This window comes from Streptopelia decaocto (assembly GCF_964273445.1).
Source record: "Streptopelia decaocto genome assembly, chromosome: 11".
In the NCBI taxonomy this organism is placed as follows: Eukaryota; Metazoa; Chordata; class Aves; order Columbiformes; family Columbidae; genus Streptopelia; species Streptopelia decaocto.
The window spans coordinates 15,194,077-15,216,872 of record NC_138666.1 but is presented as its reverse complement, the minus strand read 5'-3'; the positions used below and the strand labels follow the sequence as shown (position 1 = coordinate 15,216,872).

Genomic DNA, 22,796 nt, shown 5'->3' with positions numbered 1-22,796 from the left:
AATGCAACTTCGAATGAATTAATGTAATTGCTGATTTCTAAGTTCTAATCAAACTTGAATTTTTGTGTGCGTGGTGATTCTGGGCCCAAACTAACTCAGGAATTTATACTGTATTCTCCTCGTGATTTTAATCAAGTAAAAATGTTCTTTGCTGACAACAATTTGTGGATCTGTTCTTTTTAGGTGGTGAAGACAGATTTGAAGTTGAGAAGGACACTGGCTTGATTCAAACGACAGGTTTGCCATTGGTGAGGGACAAGGAGTATTTGCTGACTGTACTGGCAGCAGATAAACTTGGAGGCAGAGGGTCCCCAGCCTCTGTTTCTATAATTGCTGGATTTCGACCACCACAGTTTTCAAACATATCATACTTTGCTTATGTTCCTGAAAGCATGCCACAAGGAAAATCGTAAGTAACAGTTAAAAATAATGCTGTGAGCTTGTTTTCCTACTTTAACTTCTGTTTCATCTCCACAAAACCTCAGTATTGTTTGTGAATGATAAATACATAATATGAGTAGCAATTTAGATATAGAAGCAATCAAGACACAGTTTGATGTATTTTTTTAGTCACCCTTATACAGAAAAGTGGTATTGAATCGTTACAGTTTCTTGCTTTTTTTTAAATGATGTGGAAAATATTAGCAAGTGTTTATTGTGTTTTAATTTTCAAACAAAATGCAGAATACAAATTAGAACTGTTACATCATGAAGAAGGATATCCTGGTGCAAAAGAATACAGTCATTTTATGAGTTAAATTTGGAGAAGAGCCTTCTCCATCAAGTGAAAATCAGAAAAAATAACTGTCTTCATCGGTCATGGTGACAAACTGAGCTAAACTAAAGATGCCACAAAACTTGTCATTTTATTTTTCCATCCTTTGTCTAACCATGTGGATCTAAATATCACAGAAAATGTTAGTAACATAGCTCTGCCTTAATACTGGGTTCTGTCTGTCCCAAACTGTGTTGTTCTTATGGAAAACATTTCCTCTTCCAGTTGAATCGAGTCCAGTAACATCTTCCTTGTGTTATATTATCTGTAGTCTTGTATTGTACTGTTCAGTCTACAAAATTCAGTATTACAGTGTTTAAATAACAAAGGTGTGTTAAGGTAAAAAAATAGCAACTGTTAACAGCAGACAATGAGGTTTTTCTTTAAAACTGCAGTAAACTTAAATAGCATGGGCACAAAAGAAATGTAAGAACTGTGAGACGCTACAATACCAAACAAGTACCTGCCATTTTGGGTTCAGTTATGTTTAGGATTAAAAACAATGACATTCTTTATTAACTAATTTTTGTCACTACTTAAAAATAGGTTTACACATCTAGGATAATAATGGATGAATCAGTTTTCTGAATTACTTCATAATATCCAAAAGGAATGAAGTATTTAATATGGTTATTATGTCAGAAGAGGTTTGAAAATAAACAATGTGCTCAGCGAAAGTAGTTTCCTGTTACTTGTTGCAGAAATAGTCATGAAAATCCCTGTAGAATCCTGAAGTTCTGATGTTTAATTTGGACTAATTACACAGGCGTGCAGGCAAACGGAGTCACTGTCGTGTGCTGGGTCTCTGGGTTTGGGATCGCACAACCGGAGGCTGATTGAAGGCGACTGGTGAGCAGGCGAGCGTTACCAAATCTTTCTGTTCCTTTGGTCTGCCACTAACGCTGATGTGCTCGCTGCATGGGCAGCCTGATCTGATGGAAGACAAAGCCAAAGGAATTAAAAAGAGTTGTTAGCATGCTCACTGCATGGCTTTGTGATTTTTAGTGCTGACAGGAGAGGAGAGGTGGCAGGAGAGCTGGGGTAGGGAGTTAAAAGGAGGGCAAAATAATTCCTGTTGGCAGGAACACCATCTTGGCACTGTCTGAAACTGATTGTGAAATCACATCATAGGAAAATCCAGAAAAAAAAAATGAAATTATGACCTCCAGCAACCTTTTCCATTGTTTCAGTATTGCACCTTGGGGCAGTGAGAAGGCAGCAGCATGGAATGTGTAGATGTGGCTCTTGTGGACTTGTGTTGGGTTTACAGTTGGACTTGATGATTTTAGAAGTCTTTTCCAACCCAGATGTTTCTATGATTCTATCCCATGATTCTATAAATACGAAAGGGGAAAAAGGTGTTCAGATAAACTGAGTTTTGTCTTTTTTATTATGGTTGTCACTGGATCATACATGCTGGTGGGTTCTTCTAGGAGACAGAATTCTTTTTCCTAGGAAACTTGCATGATAAGGCAACAGAAACTTGAGGAACTGGTATTCTGTTTTAAACCCTTTACAAATACTTATTTTAAAATTTCCTCTTTTACTTCATACTGCAAATGTTCTTCCCCCCTTGAAGACTTTAAACACATTGGGCTTCAGTGGGATAAAGATAGTGCCAGACAAGGGCTAAGAACACATATCCTGTCTAACCTGTAACATGCATGCTGGTAGTGACTGGCTTTTATCCTTCTGCAGAGATCTGTTGAAACTTCAGGATGGTATGACTGAAGCAGCAAACTCACCATGCTGTTATTAAAATGAATCTTTTGTGTCTTGCTTTATGTTTTAGTTTCCTGGCTGAAAGCCATCACCACTGTAGGAGAAAGTTAGACTAGGCAAATTCAGTGGCAGTAAATGAAATAATCTCTTCCTGTGTTTTTAATCCTTACTGTTTTCTGTTTCCAAGAATCCTATCTATATCTGTTTAACCTCAAGGTGATAGAACTACTGTATAACAAAATGTTTGAATTTGGTGTTGACTTCAGTGAGTATTGCTCTGATCAGACCTACAGGATTGCACCATAATTTCTGTCATGTATAGTTTTTGTCATATCTTTCAGTATCTTATATTACTTGCTTAAGAATCCTCTTTTTCTCTTTATTTTTTAATGCAGCTTTCTTACAGTCACTGCTGTATCATATCAAAACAAAACCCTGAGCTACAGTTTGCTAACTAATCCTAGTGGTCTGTTTAGTATTGATGGGGCAACAGGAGATATCAGTTTAACTCGGAATGTGGATTATGAGAGTGACCAACACCAGTATCTTCTTTTGGTCAGAGCAGAGGAAAATGAGGGACACTTCAGTAGTGCAGCTGAGGTAGGTGTTCACTTCTGGCATTCTGTATATATGGGGTGTTTCAAAAAGATGGACCCGATTTGAAATCACAATATCTCTGCAACCACGAAGCGCCCATGAACGAAACTCTTACCACTTGAAAGGGCAGGGCACAGAGTTTCTAGGTAACTCATTAAATTGTTTGTAAATTTTTGTGACATTAACGTGTTGCCATTGTGAAATATACTGCTTTGAAATCGGGTCCATCTTTTTGAAACGCCCTGTATTTCAATTTTCCTTTAGCCTTTCCAGGTTTCTGTACTGATTCACTAGGGCTCTCATTTCCCCAGCTCATGCTGTCTGCCCCTTTTAAAAGTCTTTCTGTCTATGGGTAGTTTTGGGGCCTGATTCAGGTACTCTTAGGGTTCACTCTTGCTGATGCTGAAAAGGCTATTTCTGGGGAACCAAGATGCTATTGCATCATAGATCCTAGGCCTTATCTGGGAAGCTATGGAAACAGATGCTGCCAAACCACACGAGGTCTTGTCTTACTCTAAACCTTCATAAACTATGATGTATATTTGAGATTATTCCAATTTAAAACAGAGGCAAAACAGAAAGTGTTCTGTATCAAGAACACGAAGTGAACTTGTAAAGAGAGAAATTAACAAAAACTCACAGATATTAGAAGATGATGGTTCATGGTGTTTTGGAAAGCTGTTTGACACCAAAAATATTTCTAATTATAGTTATTACAGTTGTTTGAGTTCAAAGATTCACTGAGCTAGGAAATGCATGCAATATGACAGTTTGTTCCTGCTGCAGGAAATAACATGGACACTATAAGGGAAATCAGAGGCAGAATTATTAGGAATGAGTGGGAGGACACAGAGAGACAGTGTGTCAGTGTAACAAACAGTGGCTGTAGCACACCAGAGACTGATTGTTTCTATTGTCTCTTCTCTGTACTACTGTTCACATTGTAAGCAATACAACTGTGGACTCATATTTGACATAGGAGTAAGAAAACACTTTTAAAGATATTAGAAGCAGGATAATTTTTCTTACTTGTTTTGCAATAATCAGTTCCATTTATGTCTGATTTACACTGCTGTAATTGAATTCGGAACTTGGTCTTGGAGATTTATACTGCTAAAATGCAATATGCTTGGCAGTAGAATTTTTAGTGTTACAAATCACAGAAGTGTTGGAAGATGAGGTAATGGAAAAAGGATGCTTGGAAAGCAGACTGTCCATTCTCCTTTAAATTAATAATAGGAAATAATCAATGGAAATGAAGAGTGAGTGGAAAATGTTGCTGTAGGGGACTGAGACTTGGCCATTCCTACTATTTTGGAATCTAGTATTTTAATGGTCTTATGAGCTATAGCTTCTGAAGACCTCAAGGATGTTTTTGGTATGTTCTGTTTGAAGAGCAATGAAGTTGTTGCCTTGATTCACTTTGCTATTTAACATTCCTCTCTTTTTCATTCAGGTTTTGGTTGTAATCACAGATGTGAATGATTGTGCCCCTGAATTTCATCGGTCGATTTACAGCAAAGTTGATGTTCCTGAAACAGTTACTATGACAACTGCACTTCTGCAAGGTTAGTACTTCTAAAACTATTCGTTACATTCAGTATCAGAATTTTTTTCCTCCCACTGATTAGAATTCAGTTTGGAAGGTAAAATTACCTGCCCCAGCATGGATAAGTGCGACTCTCTGAAGGCAAATGGCACCTTGTAGAATTAGGTCGTGATTATGAACTCCTGCCACAGCCCAAACAAATTTGGGGGATGGGAGATGGAGGAAACAAGTCGTCTTTGTAGGATTTTGAAGTAACAGGACTTCAGTTGTGGTTGGTAGTGCAGCAGCTGGCTTATAATAGCAATCTTGCAACATTCCTTCATTTTGAAGGAAGAGAGTGATGTTGGATGAGAAATTACAGACACACCAGCTCAGCTTCTCTGCCTGTCTGTAAGAGACCTATGTGGGATTGCCATAGGAAATACTGCTCTTTTGTGCTAAAAGCCTCTTGCATGGTTTAACTGTTATATGTGAAGTTTTGTTTGGGTGCTTAAGAAAAAGACCTTGCTTCTTCCCAATATAACCAATAACTTAAGCTTTAAATGATTATGCTGTCTAAATTATGATTATGTAAACTGCAAAATCCTATAGTGAAAATGTTTGTAAAGAAATAAGCAGGTCCTGGCAATAAAAGAAATGTATGTCAACTAAACGGTTGTAAAAGGGCCTTATATTAGTCTTTAGCCCTTACATAAACTTTTTATAAATTTTCAGGGAGAAAAGAAAATTGCTGTTGCCTAGTAAACAGGATTTTTTAACCTCCTACCATTCTGTTTAGTGATTTATTCTGTACTGATGGTAGTCTTCAGTTACTCTGCCGGTAACTGTGCTTTTAGCATAGGTTTTTGTAGGTTATGGGTGGGATCTGACAAACACATTGATTTAACTTGCATCAGTTGAATAAATGTAGATGTTTCGTCTTTAACCACACAGGGTGTGCTCTGTCCAAGCGTCCAAGCCAGCACTATAGATCAGCTGGACAAGAGAATGTGCATCTCTGTGGGAATGTATTCTTGGTAGTACAGGGCTCTTTAAATCCAGCAGACAAAGGCAAGATCTAGTGGCTCAATTCAATCAGGGACTTAACTTTTTTCTTAAGGTTTTTTTTTAAGCAACTTATTTTCAAGGAAGGGTTAGTTCAATAGAAAGCACAGAAGATAGCACATTTTTCTAAATGATTTCAAGCACTGCATGCCAAGGGAAATGCTATTATGGTTTTATACTACACACTAATTCTCTTGTTAAAGTACTTAGCATTCCAGTTCACAGACTTTGATCTACACAATGTCTTTCTCTTCTCTTTTCATAGTGACGGCCACTGACTGCGATTCAAAAGAGAATGCCGAAATACTGTATTACACTTTGAGTCAAGACTTCAGTATTACTTCTCATGGAACTATTTTTCCAGCAACACAGTTAGACTATGAGCGACCTAACCATCTTTATGAATTTGTAATCATGGCTGTAGATAAAGGGGAAGAGCCAAAGACTGGGACAGCAACTGTTAGGATCCATGTTTCAAATGTCAATGATGAAGCACCTGAGTTTTCCCAGAAAATGTAAATACATATTCTTAAAATTCTGTTATCTTTGTCTTTTACTATTGTTTTATTCATTTTGGTCGGAAGGCTGATCGTTACAAGATGGTAGCTGGTGTTGGTTCAGTCAAATCTGAGAGTTAGGCTTACAAAGGTGGGATCATCTTTTGAGTCTGACAAAACCAGGCAGAAAAAGCAGGCAACTCAGTGTTGTCCTCAGCCCTCATCTGGAGTACATGGTGGTATTTTGCCTTTTAATTGGGCAATTTAAGCTCGGACAGAGTCATCAGCCTGCATGCCTGGTTATAATTGTTAAAGAAAAGTGCTTAGATGGCAGAGTCCTGACTGACCACTGAATCATAAAACCCACAAGATAAATGTCAGTAAGTGGAGTTCATGTAATTTCACTTAGTTCCATGCCCTACAAACTCCACTACCTTTTTTTTTTTTTCCTTCTTTTAGCAGATCAGTAAGCATTTTTCATCCATAGTTGGGGCTCAGAAGCATCTGAAGCACTGTCAAAAGTACTATAAACTTGTACTTGCATTAGAGGCTTAGTAATGCAATTCCAGTCAGCTTCTGTATCAGCTTTCCACTCTTTAAAAGTAGAAGTTGCTCAGAACGAAACCCAGGCAGACATTTCAGAGATGCAAAGCTTATGGTTTAGGTGAACAAAACATCGAAGCTTTCTTTATTTAAAGCTTTACTTTATTTAAAGGTAACCTCTGGCTTCAAAATCTTGTGCCGTTCTTTCTTTCCTAAACATTGCTTAGAACACATGGCTTGGAAAAGTTGATCTTTTTAAAATTCTTACTGCATCTCTATGCATTTTCAAATACTAAACCAGATTAAGTTTCTCACTCTTCAGATGTCTGCTCTTAATTTATGTGTTTTAATACTTAGGGTCATTGAATATTTAGTTGTATCTGTTCCCTATGCAATAGCAGGAAAACTGCTATCATATATATTTATAGACTGGAAATGGAATTGAATTTAGCTCCTGGAATTCAGATTATCTCAAGTTTTTGTTTAACCATGTTAACCAGGCTTTGCTTTTGCTTTATCCTTCCAGTTATGAAAAAAATCTTGAACCAAAATGTGAATTTCAGATAGAACTTAGTTGAAGTGAAGTAGATTTATCATGAACACCCATCAATTAGGTCCTGTTGAGAGACTGGTTTGCAATGAATGTTATGCTCTGTGCCAGGCTAATACAGATCAAGATGAAGATGATGTCCCCCTGGCCCTTTGTTTAAACAGATTTACAGTCTGATATAAACTTACGATTCCTTGCCACAAGCTTTCTTTCATCATGGTTATTCTGTGTCTCTGTTATGAAATGCTTAAGGCTCCCACTCTGTTTCATTTTGTCATTATTTACTTCTCCTTTTTAAGAGACCTTCTCTGGTTACTTGAACTCTTCTGTCCCTATATTTCATATTTAATATTAGCAGAATTACTGTTCATTTGCTTTCCAGATGCAGAGTGAAGACAGTGTCCTGAGGGTTGTGACTGAGCTAAACCAGAATAATCTACTTCATTGCATATTAAATTGGGGGAAGAAAAAAGCTGTTTTCACAAAGCTTTTGACGAAAACACAGATAACTAGACAGTAAAAGCCACAGGAGACATTTTCTGTGCATCCATTTTATTTTTCTTTGAATTTTTTCCTATTCTTAGCATATGAAGAGTCGGTCCATAAGCACACTGAACCTAGTGGCACGTGTGTATTTTATTTATATTATTGGATACACACAGCTGCAGTTCATTCTTATGACTGAGCTTTGGGATGTGTACTATGAGCATGTTTGTAGTATGCATAGTCTGGTCTGTGCTAAATCCAGTCAGATAAAATAATAAATATTTGGGACTTTGCTAAAGCAGGGGGCTTTTCTACTCTAGAGAGCATTAAGCTTAGGCTGATAATGCCTCTTAGGAGCTTACAATGTCAGTGATGTGTCTGGAAGTGAGATTTTTGTAAAACTGACATTATGCATATATCCTCCACATCTAATTCTCATCTTAGTCAAGTTGGTGCAGAGACTACACTGAAAGCATTTTGACAGCTTGGGTTGGAAAGTGTGCTATAATAAACAATACTATCATTTCACTGGTTAACAAAGAAGCATCTTATCAGTGTAATTATATTAATAAATGACAAATCTCTGCAGTGCCCTTTGTACGAGTAGTCAGAAGATGTTGTAAACCAGTTCTGTATATATTGTTTCCTGTCTAAGTTCATAAATGTGTTATCATAATTTACTTTAACAGCTACAGGAGTTTTGTTTCTGAAGATGCAGGCCCAAACACACTGGTTGCTACAGTTAATGCTGTCGACCCTGATGGAGATGGTGTGACATATGATATTCTGTCTGGGAATCAAAAAGGAAACTTTGTTATTGACCCTAATAAAGGTAATAATATATTAGCTCTTTGCTGCTGCAGCCATGATGTTGGTTCTGATGTGATGCAGCTTGAATTTGATCTTCGTTTGGTAGCAATTGTAAAAACTGAATAGCATCTTCTGGTTTTGAATCTAATAGTAACCTAATTGTAAAAAATGCAGGAAAAAGATGCAGTTGTTCTAGACTCCATTATAATGCTAAAAACCTAGTATATTTTTCCTAAAAGCTTTGTGTAATTGACCTGTCTTACTTGTTCATTGCTTCCTTTCAGTCAGTAACTTAATAGAGAGCATTATTATAATAACACATAACTTAATAGAGAATGTTATTATTTATAACAGTAAGTGTGACATTCAAAAATGTCAAAAAGGATGTCGATACCATTGAAATGTTCCCAAAAATATGATCTACAGGTAACTTGCAAGAGTTGAAGCGTGATCCTGAATTTATTGAGAGCTCCTTTTATACTTTCTGGCTCAAAAATAAGAGCTATGGGTTCCAAGAGTTAAATTTCTAAACTTACTTTGGCACCTAAATAGGAACGATAGTTTTAAAAGTGTCTAATTGTACAGGGGTAGTATATCTGGTACTTCTGAAAGTCTTTATTGTAAGTGCTCAAAGAATCTTAACATCTGATTGATAGCATCTCTTAGGATTAGCTCCATGGTTTTAATAGAGATAATCCTGTATATGTACTTCTATACTTTTTTACCAATTAGTTTTTAAAGTCTTTGAAACTTAATTTTAGAAACATGAGCATTTTTTTCAAAACATGCCTGGGCTTTTGTTTCTTAATAAACCAATAAAAGTTTATACAGTGGCCTGGAGCCATTTCTTTTCAGAAATGATATCAGGGGAATAGTTTGTACCCCCTTGTCACAGAAATGCCAAGGTAAAGTGGAAATGTGTCAAAAATAAGTGCTCCAGCTGAAACAATACATTTGCAAGAAAACTGAGTGACACCAAGGCTGTGACAATACTCTGTTGTAATGACAATTGCTATTATGCCTGATGAATAATGGAGGTGATTGATGGATGGTGGAGAAAAGGAATGACAGCTTCTCACTGCACCGTCTGAGCTGCAGTCTCTTTTGCTTTTGTAGCAAATTTTTCCTACATCTTTCTCCGACAGAGCCTTTCTGTCCCATCCGGGAGGATGTATCATTTGGGCAACTTGGGAGAGTAGCAAAATATGGGTTTCTGGGAATAGGCCAATATAGCCGAATGCTGCGTAATTGTGCTGCGGGAAGGTATAATAGACTCGTGCTGGTTTGTGTTGAGCTGGTGTGGGTGGCTGTGGCAGCAGGCATGGTGACATGTGCTTCATTGCAGTAGTGACACAGAACATGGCCAGGTTTTCATTTTGTTTTGTTTTTTTTCTGTGGCAGATAGACTAAAGCTAGTATGTGCAGGTCAGCTGAGTTGTAGCTGTGGTGTCATTTAGCTCTGTAGACATACCTGCAGACAAACAAACCTGTTGTGCTGTCTTAATTGTCCTTTAATATCAGACTACAGTAAAAATCCCATAGTTAAGTTAAACTCTAGCATTGTGGTTTATTGGTGAATGGGTAAACCAGAACGGCTTGGTGTCATGCTTACTAGTGAGAAGAATGACAGTAACTGGTTAATGTGGTTAATTAAAAAAACAAAACAAAACACCAACCAACCAAAACAAAACCCCCACAAACAAACAAAAACCCCCACCACACAACAAAGCCCCCAAACAAACCAACAAAACCCCAACAACCAACCAAACAAAAAACAAAAAACCAACTACACACCTTGTTTTTGCAGGACTAGTCAGACTTCGTTCAAGTCCATTTCCTAAGCTGCAGGGGACAGAATATGTTCTTAATGTCACAGCTACTGATGATAACACCTCTGGAGGGCCCCATTCTCTTACAAGTACTGCCCAGGTTGTTGTGAAAATCGATGATGTCAACAATAACAAACCTGTCTTTCAGAAGGTAAATATGTGAGGCTGTTTGTATTGCAATGTATGGTAAATGTTTGAGACTGTTGTCAGTGTAAGCGATGCAGCTGATGCAGCTATTCAAGAGCTGTTCTGCTGTCATGTCTTTGAGCCCTGATGCTGCCACCTTCTCCATCTTTTTCGTCCCTCTTCTAAGACCTGCAGGTTTTGTTCTCCTCTGACTATTCATGTCAGTGTTGGAAGTTCTCAGTAATCTGTCCTTGACAAAGTTACTTTGTGAAGAAATGCCTTTTTGACCAAAGCAATTCTGTGGTTTGGGCAAGTGTATGCCCTCTGTTTTACAAGATTTTTGCTAATACAGAAAAATGTTTGCATTTTGAAGTATATGCAACTGTAACTTTTCCTCCAAGTATTTTCATTAGTTGGAGGTGCCCAGTGGCCTCATATTGTGTGTTGTTTGTATAACTGCAAAATAGCGAGTGAAATCTGTAAATTAATCATTGTACAGATAAAACATTAACATCGGTGTGTGTGAAGCTAAATCTATTTTTTCTTTTCCGTTTCTCTCCCCTGTAGTATATGTTTAAATCAAATGGCATGGTAAGTCCTTGACTTTTCTTTGTTTTTCGCCCTTCTCTTAGTGTCAGGATTATCGGGAGCATGCTTCTGTATTGGAAAACCAGCCTTCAGGGACAGTTGTACTGCAGGTTGAAGCCACTGATGCTGATGAAGGAGCCAATGGTATAGTAAAATATGGCTTGATGCACAGAGGTGGTGTCCTACCAGCATTTAGTATTCATCCTGACACAGGTAAAGCAAATATCAGAACTGATACTGGCATATCGAAACTGCTTTGGAAATTGTATTAACTCCGTGAACAAATATTCTCTGTTTAGTTTCATGCATGTCAACACTGAACTAGAACCCAAGTTTTCCCTGAAATGTGGAAGTTCTGCTGTTCAGGCTAAACTTTTAGAGGATAAAAGACATGAAACATGCCTTTTCCCTGGACTTACTGCTCTTCAGAATATTTGTTTTTATAAAGTCATTCTTTTAAATTTAGTTTGGTACTTATCTCAATTTTCTAAATTTAAGTCTAATTGTATATGATGTAAGTGTGTATGAAGTTGTGTCTGCCTGAGCAGTACAACTTAAGATGATAAAATTGTTGAATCTTGTGATTGGATCCTTGAACCTGAAGTTCACAGTATAGGTGTATTTAACCTATTGTATTACATCTTAATGTATTGGGAGACAAATATCTAAAGGCAGAATATTGTGAAATGCATGGTATTTTAACTCTCTGGTATTTAATTTATTTTCAGGAGTTCTGACAACTGTTCAGGTATTTGATCGAGAAAAACAGAGAGAATATCCTATCACTGTGACAGCAACAGATCAGGCAGCGGAACCACTCATTGGAATATGTCAGATAAATATTATCATCCTGGACCAAAATGACAATGATCCCAGATTTGAAAACACCCGCTATGAATGTAATTGAGAGTCATTGGATAGAGTTTCAGTGCCCTGAGTGTGAGCTTACCTGATGTCTAAGATTTTGGGGTTTTGCCTTTCCTGGCAGTAGATTTTGTAACCAAAGAGGTGATTGCAGCCATAGATGCTTTTACCTTAATTAACTGCAGAGTTGTTATTCTGTGTGATGTGCAACACAACAAGTACAGTGTTGTCTCATAGGCCTCCCTGAGTGTCGTTATGGGACAATTCCTTGAAACAATAGCCATGGCAGTTGTGATAAGGATGTGAGTGAGCAGTGCGGAGCACTAACTGTAGCCTTTGTTTTCTGATTAATAGATTTTTGTCATAAATTTTGATTACATATTTTTCCTATTTGAATTTCAGCGTTCTCCACTGTTTGTTGTTCTACCTTTTCTTCTTGGTTCTTCAAAAACCCCTTCCTGTTTATAGATAAACACGCAGAGGCATGTACAATATTCATAAATAATGATTGCCTGATAATTCTCAGTTACTTACACTACACAAATCCTAGAAAGTAGCTTCTGACAGTGTATCCTCTTTTTCTGGGTTTAAGTGATAAATAAAAATTCCATTTATATATATTTCATACAGAACAATTCGTCCCTTAATAAAAATACAAAAAATACAAAAAAAAAAGGTAGCATCTTATGAGAAATAAGAATTCCAGGTTATGATTGTGATAATGTGCAGTTCAACTGTGCTCAATAGCTCTGGAGTGATCGCAGCTCTTTAACATATTCAGTTTGATTTTTATGGCTATTGTTTCAAGGAAGATAAAGTTATAGCTTCCATACGTTATTACTTTAGTGTTTTTTCATTTGTTAGTAAGATGTTCATAGTACTTTAGTGAATTAATAATCAGTCTGAAATTTCCTTTCTTTACATTAGATTTCCTAAGAGAGGACACAAGAGTTGGAACCAGCTTTCTTCGTGTTGCAGCCCATGATGATGACTACAGCTCAAATGCTGCCATTACGTATTCAATAGCAAATGAAGAACCAAATTATTTACAAATCAATCCTACTACAGGCTGGGTGTTTGTGAACCAACCCATATCTCAGGTGTGGCACTTGCTTTCCTATTTGGAGGTGGCTATCAATATATCACAGGAGGGACTGAGGTCACGAGTTTGTCTTTACCTCCACGTTGCCCCTTCACATTAAAGGATCAATATGTCATGTTTCAATTAAATACGTGTCTAAGGCTTTTAGCTGATGAGTTCATTGACTGTGGATTGCATGTAAGCAAGCCCTTTTTTCAGCTGGAAAGTAGCAGCTGACAGTTGTGCCTCTGAGAACTTGTTCTTCCCATTTCGTTAACTTTGGCATGTGAATACCAAGGACTGGAGGGCTGAGACCACGAGCAGGGGAGCAAGGACACGGTGTGGGACTTCACTGTGTTAACAGGCAATGAGTTAAGACACAAATCTGGACGTGAAAGAGTGTGAGATTTCGCTTCTGATGCAAATGCCCATTTTGATACATGTTAGTCATGGTGGACTAATTGTAGCTATCCCTCGGGAAGGGATTATCTAAAATTTACCAGTTTCAGCCATTTTTAGATGCCTACATAAGCAGTTTGGTATTTTTAGAGCTGTAATTCATGTTGAAGTGAGAATATTGTTGTATATGTCAATCTTTAAATACCTAATAGATATTTTTAATATTGGAGTTTAACTTCTAAGTAACTGACACACAAAACTTTGAAGATATAACCTTTTTAATATAGTTTCTTTATTAAATCTAAGAACCCTACAGACCCAATAGCAAAAACTGTTGATAGGTAGGTTTAGGACTTCAGGGGCTCCACAAAGTGGGTTTTTTTGGTTTGGTTTAAACTTTGTGTGAAATTTGCAAATGTTTACTGAGACAAACAGCAACATTTTCCAACAGTCTTAAGTAAAGCAAATAGCAGAATGTTCAGCAACCTTGTACCTGCTTCATATTCTGAGCTCAGTATTCTGCAGCTGTGGATGTTTTCCTTCTGTTACAGGTTTTCCTAAGTGCCTTTAATTTTATGTAATCATCATTTTGGAAAAAAAAAAGCTCATCGGCCCCCTGATCCAAACCCTCTGTAACGAAAACTTTTCTACTGTTTAGAGGTCATCTATAATTCGAGAGATTATTGCTACAGATGGAGGCAATAGGAGCAGTAAAGTTGAACTTGTGGTAACTATTACCAGTGCAAAAAACCAGCCTCCACAATGGGAGAGAGACAGCTATGAAGTTGTTATTCCAGAGAATACTACACGAGATGCATCAGTTTTGGTAAGGCTGGGACAGACTTGTTTGTCTATAGCTCTAAGGCTATCGGCTAACTGACCATTGCTTATTTGCTTAAATATAGTGAGCTTTTAAAAAAATTTGGTCTGTTGTAGGAACCAATGATCTACTATCAGTTTTCTTTCAGAAATGCTAATGGTAACCAGCATTTTCACTCTGATTTGTATATGTGCAACCAACTTTTAATTTCTTTCCCATTTAGACAACACTATAGATGTTCCAGTTTTTTGAATGCTACTGTGTTACCTGAGGTTCTTATTAGGCTTAAAGTACTTACGAGTTGTTCAGTTTGATGGCTCGGAAAGACTCATAAGAACAGCTTTATGAGTTAACACCAAAATACCTATTTTTAGGATAAAAACATGAATAATCAAACATGTAATGACTTGTAAACTTTGGCTGCAGTTGTTTGCAGTCTGGAGGTGTCAGACAGGGTTAAGATTTGGTATCAGGAAATACTTGTCCTAGTGTTTTCAGTTGAGAGCTGAAGATCTGAGAGGAGCTGATACACAAAAGCTTTCGGAAATGTTGCTGTACCTACAAAAGGCATTGATTGTGCAAACCTTTTGAACTGTGCAGACAATCAAAGCAACTTCTCCCCTTGGTGATCCCCGTGTGACTTATAATCTGGAAGAGGGACTTGTGCCGGAGACCAACATGCCAGTTCGTTTCTACCTGACTCCCAACAGACATGATGGTTCTGCTTCAATCCTGGTAGCTGAGCCACTAGATTTTGAAACAACAAAGAACTTTCTGCTGAGGGTTCGAGCCCAGAACGTTGCTGCAGTTCCTCTGGCAGCATTCACTACCATCTATATTAATTTAACAGGTGTGTAAGCTGCTCAGTGATGTTCTAGTATAATCACAGTTCTTTTTTCTCTTTAAAGTGTTATAATTTTTTCTTTATATGCTCTTTTTGATGTTTTAGATGTCAATGACAATGTCCCATTCTTCACCTCATCTATTTATGAAGCCTCGGTAACAGAGGGAGCTGCTGTTGGGACATTTGTCGTTCAGGTGTCTGCCACCGACCTTGACCTTGGTCAGAATGGTGAGGTAAGCAAGTGGGGACCTACATCTTCCGTGATGAAAGGTATGGAATAACTTCTCTATGAACAGTGACTAAATAGACCAGAAGTCTTTAACCTAGAAAAGGGATGACTAATAGGGAAACATGAGATGAAATAAAGTAGTTAATTACATGTTTCTCTGTCTTGCCATGTGAAAAATGCAACTAAAACTAGTAGGTGTGAGACAGTAAACAAAGAAAAATCACAACCTGTAGTGCAGATGAAAATGCAAGATGCAATAGAATGCTCCAGTTTGGAAAGGTCTACAGAAACCTAAAATGTAATTGGATAAATTAATGAAAGAAAAAAATGAGATAAAGAGTTCGATGAGTTGTAAATCGTTGGGAGTACTGAAAACTGAATCCTTACAAAATATGTCAAGTTAATACCAAAAGTGGATGTATTCATTACCGATTTGAAAAACTGGAAGTAGGTATATCCATAGAATAAGCTGAAGTCGAGTGCATGAAAACATACATATAATAGAGACTAGAACGTGGACCATGATACTGAGCAAGTTCAAATTCAGCTCACCTGTGGCTATTATATTAATACCTGGGATCTTTAGCTAAGTTTGAGTGCGGTTGCACAAGCGTTGTGCAAACGTGACCTAGTGAACTTGGGAACTGATTAGACAATATAAATTAATTTCCATTTACAGTCAACATGCAAGGACGTGAACTGACTTTAAACTGGATTGCTCAAGCTGACAGTTTCACCCAGCTTTCTTGGCCCTGATCAAGTTCTCAAACACAAGAATTCTTCCTCTCTTAAGTACTTATTTAGGTGTGAACTATCCAACAAAAGGAAGTATAGATTAACAGCTTGTTTTTAATCCTTTAGATAACTTACTCCCTGTTACATGACAGTGGCAGAGACTACACATATTTTCACTTGGACTCACAGACAGGCTCAGTATACACTGCCTCAGTGTTTGACAGAGAGAAGAAGGGATCCTATCTTCTAGAAGTCAAGTCAGTCGATGGCTCTGAATCAGCTCGACCTGGAAAACATGGGAAGCCAAACTCTGGTAAGAGACAGATGTCTGTCACAAGCATGATTTTACCTGGTTTAGTCTCTGAAAACAGAAGCTCTAAAATGCAAGATTAAATGTCAGTTTCCTTCCTTTCCAAGTGTACTTGTGGATGAGCATCCATTGTTTTGGTTCTGGGTTTTAGTTTTGTTTCACTGTTTGTCTATGCTGCAGTTCTGTCAGAGCTGCCTGAGATATTTTATATGATGATCAGGCAAATTTTTTGTTCTGAACTTAAAAGCAAACTAGGGCTTCATAGTTATAGAATATTTCCTAACTAGCAAATATGCACCCGTTACCCACAGGATGCAGATCTTTGAGTAGTGGAGGTATTTCTCTGAATACTGCATATGCTATTGTATTCAGTCAAAAGTAATTATGAAGTATGAAGCAGAAGAGTTCAAGATAGAAAATCCCATTCTCCATTGACAGCTGTGCTTAAATAAAGACTTAAAATTTGGCTTTTGTGGCTTCAGGACAAAAAGTTATGACTAAAAACTGTACAATTGCTGTATTACACATCAATTATTCATACATTATCTGCTTAAACAAACTGGATTTGACATTCATTTGATATCAAAGTGCTTTTGAGTAATATTGGTATATATATTGTCCACAACCCTAAGGGTTTGTTTCAGTATTGTCTGCATATTCGTCTTCATTTAAGGTGCAGCTAGACAGTTTAAGGAATTGTAGCTGACAGAAGTGGCACAGCTGAGTATTTTAATCTCTTGTTTCTTGTCTCTCTAGACACGGCCTACGTGCGCGTTTTTATCAGTGATGTGAATGATAACAAGCCTGTCTTCACTCAAAGTGTCTATGAAGTAAATGTGGATGAAGACCAGGATGTGGGCTCGACTATCATTACAGTCACTGCTAATGATGAAGATGAAGGTAAAGTATTGGAATTCTCCATAGCTGTGTCTAAAATATTAATGAGTTAATTTCAGTTCACCCAGACATATTTAGTGGTGTTAGAAAGGAAAATGTCTTTTTGTCTCTGGATTTTAAAACTTCTTTAAGTGTGAACTGATTTGACAGGAACATTAGTTCATAACGGAGCTATGAGGCCTAAGTCAAATAACTCCTGTTTCAGGAGGCAATGCATTAATGTGGGATGATTTGGAATAATTTCTGTGCCAGCAAATATGAATTTATTATAGATAATATAATTTTCTTACAAACGAGCACCAATAAAAATGTCGTGGTTAACTAGAATGAATCAGACTTGATTTCAGTGAGATTCATTTGCTTTCTCTATGGACAGTATAGTTGTATTGTTCTTTATTTTTTGGTATGCACTCTCATATTTGAAACTAGACTTCCTAAATGCATATGATGAGTCTTAGCTATATTGCTTTCTCTACAAATCAGTCAGGAATTCAGCCATAAGTCATGTAAAAGTAAGTACAGAGCTGGTGCTCAGAAATGAGAGTGGGAATGGTACAGACCTCCATCTTTGCGCCATGGTGCACTACTAATTTGACTTTGCTGTATGGTGAAACCATACTTTTTTGTTGCACAAGTCCCAAAGAACTGCTCTGTCAGTTTGTCTGTGAAGTGCCAGCACATCCTGGCTGCGTTTGATTCCTCACCCACTCGATATTGAGGCAAGTGTGGCGAAGTTGTGCTGAAGCAGGATTTACCTACTCAGGGAACTTCTGGTTCGTTACTTAGGCTGCCTGTAAATCTGCTCCATAGTGTTGGATCAGCGGACCTGATGTGATGCATATATGGCACTTCATTTCTGTCCTAATGAAGTAAATGGTTAAAGATGTAGCTAGGAAAGAAGGGAAGAGGAATGGTAATGTGAAGGTAGAGCTTGCAGAAAGGCTCAAAGTCTTTACTTGATCAAAAACCATCAGCAAATTCATACTGAATCTAAAAATTTGAGAAGCTTTTTTTAGGACAGTCTTCTCTGGCTTGATACGTAATTATCCTGTTTGTTGTTTAGGTCTACATGTAAATTAATATGAGTGCAGAATGATTTTGTGGTATGAATATTTTATGATAAATCATTCTTACCTGCTGGGTGTTAACAAATAAGGATTTGTCTTTTTGATCCCATAGCCTTTGCCAGTCATATTGATCTTTCAATGAATTCTAGGAGTCATAAGTCAAAGCATAATTAATATTTCATTGCAAAGACACATTTTATAATTAGACACAAATTACAATTGGACATACCAGAATTGAAAAGGCTGATAAGTAATCTGACACAGTTGCATGTTTTAAAAGACCACGAAACTATAATACCAAAAATCAGTTAGCATATGATTTGTACCTCATCTTAACATCCCGTGTTTTAATCTACTTCAAGAAATGTGTTTTTTCTGACACTGTTGGTGATTAACAGGAACAAATGCTAAATTACGGTATCAGATCACAGCTGGAAACACAGGAGGAGTACTTGATGTAGAACCAGAAACAGGAGCCATTTTTATTGCCCAACCACTGGATTATGAAGAAACCAAAATGTATGAGATTCACTTGTTGGCCTCTGATGGGAAATGGGAAGATTATGCAGTTATCATCATCAATGTCATCAATAAAAATGATGAGACTCCAGTTTTCTCTATCAATGAATACTATGGAAGTATAATTGAGGAACTGGATGGGTTGCCAGTCTTTGTACTTCAGGTAGTGTATGCAGTTTCAGAGATTATAATTTTTTAATGAAAGAACACAGATTACTCTGGTACAATTATGTTAATAATAATCCAGCACAGATATATTACTGAAATTTAGTTTTACTGCACTTTTTTTTCAGTGGAAGAAGAAAAGTAATAAGTAGGATAAGCAAGATGGATCATTTGTGATCTTAAAAAGCAAATCATTAACATTTTAAAGTTGCTATCAGAATAGCGTCATTGAATTATCTCTATAAATTTGAAAAAAAATATAATTTTAGTGTTAGAATATCGACACTGTTACTATAGGTCAAAGCATCTTTACCTACACTGAATCGTCCCTCAGCCAGCTCTTACTTGCCATTCATCTGACATATACATATACATATACATATACATATACATATACATATACATATACATATACATATTAATAGCATGTCATACTTTTGCTTGGACTTCTTTAGGCTGCAGCAGCGTACAGGATAAAACACAATCATTGCATGTTTTGTAATTTCTGTGTCTTTGTTTTCAAAACTTTTGTAGGTTATGGCAACTGATCCTGATAGCAATGCGGATGAAGGAGATTTGAGATACTCATTGCATGGGCATGGTGCAGGTGATATTTTCACAATAGATGAGAAAACAGGCAGCATTTACTCACACAAGATGCTGGATCGGGAAGAGAGAGCGCTGTGGAGATTTGTTGTGTTGGCTACTGATGAAGGTGGAGAAGGACTTACAGGATTTGCTGATGTAATTATTAATGTGTGGGATATAAATGACAATGCACCCATGTTCACATGCATGCCTGACGATTGCAATGGGAGCGTCTTTGAAAATTCTCCTGCAGGCACGTTGGTCATGGAAATGGGTGCAGTTGATCGTGATGATCCAAACGTAGGTCTTAATGCTGTCCTGACTTACAGGATAACAGAGAATGTAAAAAATGAGTTTGGTACCGCCATGTTTAATATCAATCCCAATACTGGTACAATCCATGTAGCAGGGGGAATGCTAGACAGAGAAAGGACTGACAGTTATTTGCTTACTGTTGAAGCAAGAGATGGGGGAGGGCTAACAGGAACTGGCACTGCCACTATCTGGGTTGCAGACGTCAATGATCATGTACCTCAGTTCACAAAGAAGATGTGGCAAGCAACAATTCCTGAAAACAGTGCTGTTGACTCAGAAGTTCTGCAAGTGTGTGCTACAGATTCAGATGTTGGGGAAAACGCCGACTTAATATTCAGTATCATCGGGGGAGACCCAGATCAGAAGTTTTATATTGAGACAGACAAAGAATGGCAGTGTGCCACTATTCGACTGAAAAAAAAATTGGATTTTGAGAACGCACGTGAAAGGCAGTTTAACCTTACTCTTACAGTGGAAGATCTTGATTTTTCTAGTATTGCAGTGTGTCTGATTGAAGTTGAAGACTCTAATGACCACAGCCCAGTTTTCCTTTCTCAGTTTATTCAGACAAGCCCTTTCTTTGAAAACACACCTGTAGGTACTACAGTAACTACAGTGAGAGCTACAGACAAGGATTCTGGTTTGAATGGGAAGATTATTTATTCTATAAAGTTGGATTCAGATCCTATGAGACAGTTTGCGGTTGACCAATATGGTCATGTGATTGTGGCAAATACACTAGATCGTGAAGTCATTCCGAAATACAGTTTAGTTGTACAAGCTTCAGATCAAGGGATGCCTGCCCGCACTGGAAGTGTTACAGTTTTGGTTAACTTGCTTGATGTTAATGATAATGGACCAAGGTTCGAGGCACCATACATGCCTGTACTTTGGGAAAATGTATTGGGGCCTGAAGTAGTGAATATGAACCATACGTCAAAATTGCTTCATGCATTTGATCCAGACAGTGAGGAAAATGGGCCACCCTTTACATTTTCATTGCCACCAGATTATCAGAATTCTTTGGATTTTTCTCTCACTGACAACAGAGATAACACAGCGACTGTAACTGCTTTGAGGCCCTTTGACAGAGAAAAGCAGAAGGTGGCGTATCTGCCAGTAGTTATAACAGATAGTGGGACTCCAGCTATCAGCTCTACAAACACCTTAACCATAACAATTGGTGATGAAAATGACAATTGCCATGAATCTGGCCATAAGGAAGTCTATGTGCACAGTTACCAAGGTAAGTACTATCTGTATATTATAATAGATTCAATAATGTTGCATGGTCTTGCTGTTCTTGATTTTCTTAATGGTTTACCTATTTCGAAACTGAAACTCGAATTCTGTAAACTACTAAGTGAAGTGGACCAAGTAAAGTATATTTGCAAAGTGCAGACCCTAGTATGTAAAAGATCATCTACAAAAAACTGTTAGCTGTAAACAAGTATATATTGCGCTTACAGAAAAAGCAGTATTTTTATAAACCAATAAAACCTATTTTCCATTCACATCTTGGACGCAAAATTCGAAGGTCTCCTTCCCTGGAGTTGCTTCTTTTGCTGTTTTAGAACAACTGCTTAGATGTTCTACTTCTGTGTCAACCCACAGGGGCCTGAAGAAAGGGCCAGGGACTGGCACAGCTTGGTGTTGTCATTGCAGTGGTTGAATTTCTCAGTCATGTCTCTCTCTCCCAGCTGCACCGCAGAATACGCTCAAGATGCTCTCCCTCTTTCGCTGGATTCCACCAGTGTGCTGTTTGAAATAATAGATTAACAATGAAACATTTGGGGACTAACTCCTGATGTGATATTTTTTTTTGACTGAGAATTTGATATAGACTTGTATTTATGTATCATTCTGTTGTTGTTTTGTGTTCTTTTCAGCTTTTCCTCTTTCATGTGACATCCGTAGGGTACTCACCTTTCCAGAACTGGCAGAAATCATTATTTTATGCATTATTTTAAGAATCTTGGATCATAACCATCACCAAATTGAGCAGGAATCTGAAAATAAATGCAGTAATGAATGTGGCAGAATATAAAGTACACTGAAAAGCAAAAATCAAATGCAGATTTATTATAATTTATCTCAACAGGAAAATGGTCAACAACAGCGCTTGGGGAAGTGTTTGCACCAGATCAAGATGACTGGGACAATAAAACATTTCTCACTGAAGGAAAACTGCTCAAGTGAGGATTGTATTTGTGTCAAAATGAGTAGTATTTAATCTTCTGTAATCATTGTACTCACCATGTATTCTCTGTGTTCAGGATATGCATAAAGCCAGGGTTATTGAGTGTATTAAGGCATGTACCTTCTGAATTCTTTTTCACTTGAGTAACTAGATATTAAGAAATTAATGCATGGAACATTTTTTCCAAGAGAATGCAGAATCACACCATGTTGCTGATTTTTAGTCAGATGTCACCATTAATTTATTTAAAAATATGCATTCTGTAAGATGCAATTTAAAAATAGGCAGAGTTTTAATGCTTACTCTCATATGTTAAAGTGGATGGAATACAAATCCCAGATTTAAAAGAGAACAACGGAGTAATTTCATCAAAAGTGGAAGGGAATTTGGTGGTTTCCATTAATGGCTAAATTTACAATTGCATGCGAAAAACATGACTCTTAGATTAATTAAAGGGTTTTTTCTGTTAATTGAAATGTTGAATAGGATCCTTAATTCCTTCTCGTACATTATTTGTTCATATCATACAGTGAGCTGGCTTATAGCATAATTGTATGGTGTTTGAAATATAGAAAATGGATGTGAAAATGAAAGTGAACTTTTGTCTCCACTGTGAATAAGAGTTTAAAAGCTTTACGTAGCCCCAG

At 37.3% G+C, this 22,796-nt stretch overlaps 1 protein-coding gene across 1 annotated transcript in view; it reads left to right on the top strand.

The window, feature by feature from the left end:
• LOC309444819 (neural-cadherin-like) overlaps nucleotides 1–22,796 on the top strand; it is a gene marked incomplete at both ends in the record, with an annotated part of 57,103 nt that overhangs the window by 14,934 nt on the left and 19,373 nt on the right. The window contains 17 exons of the mRNA XM_082062952.1: nucleotides 184–409; nucleotides 2,893–3,097; nucleotides 4,551–4,662; nucleotides 5,953–6,202; nucleotides 8,453–8,595; nucleotides 10,381–10,553; nucleotides 11,161–11,329; nucleotides 11,845–12,015; nucleotides 12,908–13,080; nucleotides 14,119–14,286; nucleotides 14,881–15,130; nucleotides 15,230–15,357; nucleotides 16,215–16,401; nucleotides 17,155–17,298; nucleotides 18,761–19,044; nucleotides 19,581–21,195; nucleotides 22,051–22,144. Of these exons, the coding sequence (XP_081919078.1) occupies nucleotides 184–409; nucleotides 2,893–3,097; nucleotides 4,551–4,662; nucleotides 5,953–6,202; nucleotides 8,453–8,595; nucleotides 10,381–10,553; nucleotides 11,161–11,329; nucleotides 11,845–12,015; nucleotides 12,908–13,080; nucleotides 14,119–14,286; nucleotides 14,881–15,130; nucleotides 15,230–15,357; nucleotides 16,215–16,401; nucleotides 17,155–17,298; nucleotides 18,761–19,044; nucleotides 19,581–21,195; nucleotides 22,051–22,144 (4,492 nt within the window). The remainder of the gene's footprint in view (nucleotides 1–183; nucleotides 410–2,892; nucleotides 3,098–4,550; nucleotides 4,663–5,952; nucleotides 6,203–8,452; nucleotides 8,596–10,380; nucleotides 10,554–11,160; nucleotides 11,330–11,844; nucleotides 12,016–12,907; nucleotides 13,081–14,118; nucleotides 14,287–14,880; nucleotides 15,131–15,229; nucleotides 15,358–16,214; nucleotides 16,402–17,154; nucleotides 17,299–18,760; nucleotides 19,045–19,580; nucleotides 21,196–22,050; nucleotides 22,145–22,796) is intronic.